The sequence below is a fragment of the Chelon labrosus genome (genome assembly GCF_963514085.1).
Source record: "Chelon labrosus genome assembly, chromosome: 19".
NCBI lineage: Eukaryota > Metazoa > Chordata > Actinopteri > Mugiliformes > Mugilidae > Chelon > Chelon labrosus.
Genome location: NC_140352.1, coordinates 2654511 through 2663515, shown reverse-complemented (window position 1 = coordinate 2663515; position 9005 = coordinate 2654511). Strand labels below are relative to the sequence as shown.

Below are 9005 nucleotides of genomic sequence, written 5' to 3'. Positions count from 1 at the left end.
AAGACACACTACCTGGATGGCCGTGAACAAGTGCATTCGTCCTGTGCTCACCTGTGTCCAAGATATACACACATTAGTCATGCCAGCATAAATGCAAGCCCTTATATGCATGGTCTCCAGAGCATGAATCCTGCAGAGCAGTGGTAATCCCGGTTGCCAGGAGGCAGACACCTTCTCTACTTTTAAAGTTAGGCCAGGTTAAGAGTTTCCTTTGTGATGAAGCTCATAGTTAATGCTGGCCCTGAACCATCCCTTAGTTATGATGCTACAGGTCTATTCTGCTGGGGGACTTCCCATGATGAACCAAACACCTGTCCTCTACTTTCTTCTCTCTTGCACCGAGCACCTGTCCTCTACTTTCTTCTCTCTTGCACCACCGCCATAAGGTTTACATTTGTTTGTTTTTTTGTGAAATGGCTCAATGACTAGTGGCTAAACAATAATCAAAGTTGGTTCTGACATTGTTTGAATGCCTATAGAATTTCTCGCCAACACATGTGAATTCTGGGGTAAACAAATGGTCCTGATATTGCTATGTACTTCAATTATCTTGCAAACATGGGACTCTTACTCTAGTGGCATATGGTTCATCGGGGTGGTATTTCTTGGGAATGAGTAGAAGCAGAATACGATCCCACAGCTGGATGCCATTTAGCGACGTGACTCCCATGTAGAGGAAGATCCCGAACAAAGCAGACATGGGAATCATCTTCAGGATCGGCTCCATCAGAATAGACAGACCTGGGAGACAAACAGACTTTCAGGTGAAGGAGTGGTCTGTGTACAATCGGCTGTACGTGCAAATTTAAAGTCTGGCCATTCACCTACCAACAAGCAATGCCACCAGAATGCCACTGATTCTCTGCTCCATCACTTTCTCTATCACCGGTTTTGGGCCTTTGCTCATGACAGTGAGTGCGTTGGCGTGGGTGACGGTTCGCACCGTGGCAGCGCTGAGCCATGGCACGCCAAATATCGCACTGAGCCCTCCCATGCCGACCAAAATCAGCAAGTCGAAGTGGAACCCGGAGCCCTTGACCATCTTCCTCTCGGGTTTGCTCACAATCAAACTGGTGAAAGATATTAAATTCACCTTCATTTGTTAGAGTCAGGATAATGTTTCCTGGGATGACAGTTCAGTAAGTGACTCACGTTGTGATCTGAGACTCCAGAAAGATGAGAATGAAGACGAGCAAGGCTGGGACGCAGCACGCAAACATCAGCCACACAGGGAAAGGCTTGTGCTCTCCAAAGGGGTTGATGAGCCAGCCTCTTTTGGACGGGTTGGATACCATGAGACCTTTGGGTACAACCAGTTTCTGTGAAGAAGGAAATGTTATTTACTGGACTTGTACCTGGACCAAGAGTAATTCCACCTCATGCCAACACAAACTCTTGTGGGAATAGATCTAATTTTGCTTCAGAAAGTTTAATAAATTGTGCAAAAATGTATGTATGATTTAAGACTTGTATACTATAGACACCGATCAGCCACGACATTATGACCACTGACAGGAGAAGTAAATAACATTGACCATCTTGTGACAATTCACTGTTCTACTGGGAAACTTTTGGACCTGGCAGTCATTGGTGTGGATGTTACTTAAACATGTAGCACCCACCTAGACCAGACCAGGCACCCCCACCCCATAGCAATGACACTCCTTGATGGCAGCAGGCATACACACAAAAACGCTTTAGGAACGACTAAAAAAACATGAAGAACAGCACAAGGTGTTGACCTGGCCTCCAAATTCACTAGATTCCAGACTGATCAAGTATCTGTGGGATGATCCACAGAGGCCCCTCCCCTCAAAGGCCCCCCCACTAACAACATTCTGTTGCCAGACACCACAGGACACCCTCAGAAGGCCCATGTCCATTCTCTGATGAGTCACCACAAGGGAGACCTGCACAACATTAGGTCATAATGTTATGACTGATGAGTGTATATACTTATATTGCCCTTCAATTCATTGTCGAAGTTTGCCCAGGCCACTAAACAGGCCAGAACACCTCAGTCTCTTTAAAATGCATTTTCAGGGAAGTGATAAGAAACAAAGGGTCTGAATATAAATCCAACTGTAAACTGAGAGTCCCAGGCCAACCTGAGTGTAGGTATCTTCAATGTTGTAGTCCACAATAATCATGAGGAAAATGGCAATAGGTACGCCGAAGTCACCAAGCAGGCGTCTGACCTAGCGAGAAATAATAACAAAACAACACTTTTAGTTGATTGAAATAATCAGTTTCTAATAAGGATTTAAACTGATGATATTGATATTAAATATTGGACTCACCTTTCCAGGGAGAAATGTCCCGTTCTTAAACTGGCGCAAAAAGAAAGCAATAAAGAAGCATCCCAACATGAGGCACATAGAGAGCAGGGCTGTGTTGGGGTATGCCAGCTTAATAGTGTTGATGAAAACAGTCACGTTGCCGGTGGAGTTGTCATAGATGGTGGTCTCTTCCACTTTTGGGTGCCAGGGATTCTCCACCGACTCATTCAGGTGATCATAATTTAGAATAAGCGGGTGTGCTGCGAAGATCTAAAGACAGGTTAGAACATAAAGACGTATTATATATCTGGAGGCGATTTATTTTGCAGATTTCATTTGCACAGATGGAAACGTGTGGAATGGACAGAGGTGTTTTACCCTCCCCAGCTTGGCAAAGGTTTCATAGATGAAGATGAGGGAAATGAGAATGGAGAAGATTTCCTGGGTGAAGCGTGAGATGAAGCGAACCAAGAAGCTGCCCTCAAAGGCCACAATGACCACGACGATGATGACCAGCCACACTCCGACCCACACTCTCCCTACAATGTACTCAATGCCTTGGGACTTGCAGAACTAGACGAAGGGAAGTGGGAATGAGAGGATCACCTTTAAATCTAGTATGCACGATGGCAGCAAAAAATGTTTGGTGTCTCTTTAACTCACAGCGAAGAAGGCCTCCTCGAACACCAGCAAAGGACCAGAGAAACCGATGACCAGGACGGGCTGAGCAGCAACGAAGCAGAAGATGATTCCCTGAATGCTGGTGGAAATGAGGAGCTCTGAGACGCCCATCATGTTCTCCACCTTATCAGCTGCAGCGGCAAAGGTTTAAAAGACACTTAAAGGATCTGTTGAGCAGAACAAACATCTTTTCATGCGTGCAAAATGAAACCACACCTAGCAGCCCTCCAAAGGTGATGGCAGGAGAAAGAGCAGCGAAGTAGATGAAGATGATGGCGGCGAGGACCTGGGCGTTGAGGGCATCGGTGATGTCGCTCTTGTAGAACTGGTAGCGTCTCTTCATGTCTCGAATCATCCCACCGAAAGGTCGACCGGTGCGAGAAAGGGGGTCTTCAGGTGGAGGTCCGGTAGAGATTGAGACTAGAGGGAGAATATATAGTTGTATTTTTATAAAAACCTAAAGTTAAGTGTGGCTGGAATCGTACTTTTTTGGGGTGTTTTCTGGTGACACTCACCCCTTCGAGGTTTGGAGTCCATGCAGATGGCGGTGTCAGAGGGCTGCAGCCTGTCCTGCAGCAGTTTCTTCTGGAAGCTGATGATGGAGCTGAGCATCGCTTCGTTCTGGATCTCGGTGGGCGGGATGACGATGCTGCAGTCCATGAAGTCGGCCACGGCGTCGGTCAGCTCCCGGGCCGTCTTGGCTTGAAACGCCGCCTGATTGAAGACCTGGGACAGAGGGGCAGAGGTTTCTTTAAGTTAATGAATTTATTTCTGTGATAATTAATCACAAAAATCTTAAACTCAGATCTATAATAATGACACTTCAACTCAGCCGTGACCTACAGTGATAACCTCTTCATTTGGAGCAGTGAAAACGGCATTAACATATTATCTTCTAAGCTGATATGAGGAGCTTAGCAAACAGCTGATACACAACACAAACAGTTTCACTCATTTGAAGTCGTTTTTCTGACCAGTCGAAGAATAAAAGTTCAATATTTGCTGTTTCTTTTGGTCTCCACCTCCTTTAGTTGCTCCATGCTTCACTACTATCCCCAGCTAGCAGTTATATCTGTCTGCTTTTAAATGCAGAGCAGATAGAGCACTTTTAAATCTGAACAGTGAATGTAAACCAATACAGTAAAGTTGTGCTGCTAATAACGAAACAAGGACCTAAAATTCACTATAAAGTTCTAGAAAATCTCAGGGCAAGCAAAAACAAATAAATAAATAAATACCATCACATTTGTTGAATATGAATTTGTGACTTTTCAAGGCCATTGTTTGTCGTTAACATTTCAGTTCATTGTTAACACTCGCATTTGCACAAGGATATTTGCACTTGTCATTTTATATTTTGTATTATATGTATCTTTGTATATTCTACTTCTTAAATTTGATATTGTTAGGTATTTGGGTGGATGGCAAAAGAAGAATATTTTCATTGGGAAGCATGTTTCTACACTGTGCACGCAACAATAAACTCTTTGAAACTTTGAATCTTAAGGCTTGAATCGAATGATGATTATTAATCTGACCAACCAACGTGTCAGCTGAGGTTGCCTCCAACACAAAAGAAGTCAAGAAAAGTTTACTAGAATTCATATTTAGCTTTCAGGTTTTAGCTTTTTAGCTTTTAATTTAACAGATTTCTCTTACACCTTGTTTTTTTTTTTCTTTTACATTTTGTTCGTTGCAGGTTTTTTTTATGCAGGTTATGTTGTCAGTAAAGGAAACTTGCAAAGTCAGAGACTGCTGTTTTTACTGTGCATATGACAACACAATCTTGAATCTTTGGACCAGTGTATTCTGGGTATATTAATTGTTTGACTGTAAACTGCAACTCGAGTCAAAAAGTCTCTTTAAAGTCTTTTTTAAGTTTATTGACGCTCACACATCTTGGGTTGTGTAAAGAGTCCCCGCCGGCTTACTTTGTCTGCCATCAGTGCCGCCATAGCACGGCCAGTCTCATGGTAGTCAATGTCCGTCTTGCTCGGCCCGACCAGAACAAAGACGAAGCGGACCGGGGCCTCCAAGGCTGAGTCAAACGGCGCCGCTTCCTTCAGACGCACGAACGCGACCGTGGGCCTCTCCAGAAAGTCCAAGACTCCTGGGTCACGGTGAAGCAGAACGATCAGAGTCTTCAAGAATCATCTCCACACAAACAATAAAACATGCACATACATATACTCAAACAGCTCACATTAAAAAAAGGGACTTACCTACTAAAACCATGGAGGCCTCAACACGGTCAGATTCATCTCTCTGATGGAGCAAAGAATTATAAATCAGAATTATGATTTGCACAAACTCTGAGCATTACAGCTGTCTGCAAGTACTTACTTAAGCATGATGTTTGCAAAAATATCTGAGTTCCAGTCCTTAAAAACTGAATAAGCTAATCAAAAACATAAAAAACAAACATAAAAAAAAATAACTTGCAGAAATTAAAAGGGACAAAAAAGAGTTTTAAAAAAAGTGATGCGTCAGAATAGCGACTGAAAAGAAGCTGACTTCTCTAAAGGCGCTCTGGTCTGAAGCCAGGAGCAGATGTCACCTTCACTGCCATGGTGTCGTCATTGTCATTGTTATCAGTGTTTAGGGGGAATGATTTCATCAGTGGGACAACTTACTCGTTCCTTGACTGAAAACTTCTGAAGGTCCGTCCTGTCGGTCAGGGCCTGGCTCTCTGGGTCAGATGATTGGCTGGACGCAGAAAAAAAATCAAACTAAAAACTGAACGCTGGCCAGTTGCAATCAGATTGCCCAGATGGGATTTTAATGCAAAGTCTGAACAGGCCTAATAAAACATCAGGCGTTCTGCACTTTGGGAGACGAGAGACAATTAAAAAAATTCCAGAAGTCCTGAAGTCGTATGCACGAAACATCAAAATCCATTCAACACTTTCTTTTAAAGCAATAGTTTGGTATTTTGGGAAATACTCTTGTTTTCTTTAAGCATTAGAAGAGAATCTCAGCTTATCACTGTTAGCATGGTAAATATAAAGCTACTAGCTAGTCATCTAATCTTATCCTATAAACTAGAAAGTCTGTCCAAAGGTGACAAAACTAAAGGACACTGGGTCTGCTGGTGACGTGTCTCTGTCACCTTAAGATAGTCAGTAGGTGTTTTATTCTGTTTCCAGTGTTTATGCTAATCTAAGCTAACCAATCACTGTGCTAGCTGTATATTTACACAATATCAGTCCCATCTTGACCATTGAAAGAGGAAAGGAAAGGAAAGGAAAGGAAAGGAAAGGAAAGGAAAGGAAAGGAAAGAAGGAAGGGAAGGGAGGAAGGAAGAGAAGGCAAAGAAAGGAAATGAAAGGAAAGGAAAGGAAAGAAGGAAGGGAAGGAAAGGAAAGGGAGAGAATGAAGAGAAGGAAGAGAAAGCAAGAAGGAAGGAAGGACAGAAAAAAGGAAGGAAGGAAAAGAAGGCAAGAAGGAAAGGAAAGAAAGAAGGAAGGAAGGAGGGAAAGAAAGGAAATGAAGCAAGAAAAAGGAAGGAAGAGAAGATAAATATACTGAATTGCAGTGACCAGTGTATATCTATGCATAATCAATATAGACATATGTACACTGGTCATCCAGAGTGACCTGTCCCAGAGGAAGGTAACTACATGTTAGACTGGTGGACCTGAGGTTTGTTGGTTAGAGAGGCTGTTAGATAATAACAGGCTTTCTCTCCACGCTGGCCACGTTTCTCTGAGCGAGACGCTGAGATCTTCTCCTCTCCATCAGAGATTTGGATAATAGCCTCGGTCTGAACGCATTAACGTGGGTCCACCAGAGCTTTGAGTCAGCAGTTACCTGTGGCTCTGGAGCAGAGACTTCAACACCTCTTCACGGTCTCCTGGACGGATCTCCTTCTTGTTCACCATCTCACTGACCATCTTCTCTGCCACGCCGGCCAGGGTCTGCTCCTCACAGTCGAAGATGGTCACGCCTTGTGGAAAGAAAAGTGGGTAAAGTGTTCAGAGTAACTTTCAGTATAAGTACCCTAAATACTTGAGTAACTATACTTCTCATCATTGAAAATCTTTAGAAAATAAAAAGCAAATTGTGTGAACCTGTGTTTATGGTGCGTCTGAGCTGGATGAGGCTCTTGAAGGTGAGGTAGGAGATGTGCGAGGACGCCCACACCCCGGCCTGAGGGTCGAAGCTCTCCTCGTAACCCGTCCATCGTCCCGTCTCCTGCCAGTAGGCCTGTTGCTTCTGGTCCTTCATCAGCTCCTTCAGCGCCACGGTCCTCTGAGGGCACAGGCAGAAACAGACACCGGCTCAGACGCTGGACGCCAGGCACCAACATGCTCGTGTGTTTGTGGGACAGCGACTGAAAGGCTGGACGGGGGCAGGTGGATGAATTAAGCTGCACCGCCCACAAGCCTGAGCGTGTGGTGTACACCGTGGTTTCACTGGCCACTTCCTAGTTGTCAGTGTACGTCATAGTATTTCTCTGAGATGAGTTTGAGGTGGCAGGTTTTTTTTTATGCTGGCTTCACATTGTTTTCAAACAGTGCTTAATGTGTAAAAGTTTTTCGGTTAAGTCCTTTTAGTACCTCCTTCTATCACTGCCTTACACTTGGAACAAGGTTCATTTTCTGTGAATTTTATTTCCAGTCATTTACACTGAAGTGGATTTGTTTGCATGGGACAAGTATGGAAAGATATTAATAGTTTCAGGGGGAGTCTGTAGTCTGTCAGTCGTCTGTCTGTAGTGTGCAGTCTGTCTGTATTCTGTCTGTAGTCTGTCTGTTGGTTGTCTGTCCATAGTCTCTGTAGTACATGGGTAGTACGTTGGTCTGACGTCTGTTGGTGGTCTGTTGGCCGTCTGTCTGCTGGTAGTCTGTTTGTAGTCTTTCTGTAGTCAATAGTCTGTCGTCTGTCGGTAGTCTATCAGTCCTCTGTCTGTCTGTCTGTCTGTAGTCTCTGTAGTCATCAGTCAGTAGTACATTGGTCTGACGTCTGTCAGTGGTCTGTTGGCCATCTGGTAATCGTCCGTCAGTAGACTGTCTGTAGCCTGTCTGGAGTCTGTAGTCAGTCTGTAGTCTGTAGTCTGTCAGTCTGTGGTATGGTCTGTAGTCTGTGGTCTATGGTCTATGGTCTGTAGTCTGTGGTCTATGGTCTATGGTCTGTAGTCTGTACTCTGTAGTCTGTCAGTCTGTGGTCTATGGTCTGTAGTCTGTAGTCTGTGGTCTATGGTCTATGGTCTATGGTCTGTAGTCTGTAGTCTGTGGTCTATGGTCTATGGTCTATGGTCTGTAGTCTGTAGTCTGTAGTCTGTCAGTCTGTGGTCTATGGTCTATGGTCTGTAGTCTGTAGTCTGTGGTCTATGGTCTATGGTCTATGGTCTACCGTCTGTAGTCTGTAGTCTGTGGTCTATGGTCTATGGTCTACCGTCTGTAGTCTGTAGTCTGTAGTCTATTGGTCTCATGTCCATCAGGTGGTCTGTCGCTAGTCTCTTAATAGTCTGTCAGTTGTCTGTCTGTAGTCTCTCTGTCAGTCATCTGTCAGTCATCTGTCAGTCGTCTATCGGTAGTATATAAGTCTTATGCCTGTCAGGTGGTCTGCTAGTCTGACGCTAGTCTGTCTGTCTGTAGTATTTTGGGTGTCAGTGGCCTTTGAGTTATGAAAATGTTAAAAATGAGCCAGACACTCAAATGTCAGCACATGAAACGGAACACTAAATAAAACCTTTTAGGACATTTTAAGCAGGTGTTTAAAAAAAAACAATGGATTAGTAAAAATGTTATTCAAAGTAATGTGTTTCTATACACGTACTGATGTTCTTGATGAGATCTGAGATACAATAAACAGTAAATAAAAAGTGACTTCTCTCTATGGAATGTGTGGATCACTGAAACATCCTGATCTTGTTTCCTTTTAATAATCTTGTCGGCTGCAGTGAAGTGGACACGGATCATGCTAATGGTGAGAGGGTGAAGTGCAGCTGAAACTTTGTGTCTACACGGTAAACACGGCGGCTGTCGTGCCTCAACAATCAGCTGGCCTCAGCGTCGCCCCTGGTTTCCGGTGCGGACAGGT

General features: G+C 44.0%; 1 protein-coding gene across 1 annotated transcript in view; it reads right to left on the bottom strand.

Annotated features, from left to right (window-relative positions):
* slc4a1b (solute carrier family 4 member 1b (Diego blood group)) overlaps positions 1-7294 on the bottom strand; it is a 7624-nt gene extending 330 nt beyond the window's left edge. The window contains exons 1-15 of the mRNA XM_084567341.1: positions 7031-7294; positions 6771-6906; positions 5594-5666; positions 5183-5225; positions 4892-5070; positions 3476-3686; positions 3177-3380; positions 2943-3091; positions 2658-2852; positions 2301-2549; positions 2109-2198; positions 1153-1319; positions 829-1070; positions 572-741; positions 1-51 (exon numbers count right to left, since the gene is read on the bottom strand). The exon at positions 1-51 is cut by the window's left edge and continues 123 nt beyond it. Of these exons, the coding sequence (XP_084423467.1) occupies positions 1-51; positions 572-741; positions 829-1070; positions 1153-1319; positions 2109-2198; positions 2301-2549; positions 2658-2852; positions 2943-3091; positions 3177-3380; positions 3476-3686; positions 4892-5070; positions 5183-5225; positions 5594-5666; positions 6771-6906; positions 7031-7187 (2316 nt within the window). The 5' untranslated portion in view covers positions 7188-7294. The remainder of the gene's footprint in view (positions 52-571; positions 742-828; positions 1071-1152; positions 1320-2108; positions 2199-2300; positions 2550-2657; positions 2853-2942; positions 3092-3176; positions 3381-3475; positions 3687-4891; positions 5071-5182; positions 5226-5593; positions 5667-6770; positions 6907-7030) is intronic.
* Positions 7295-9005: the final 1711 nt, after the last annotated feature.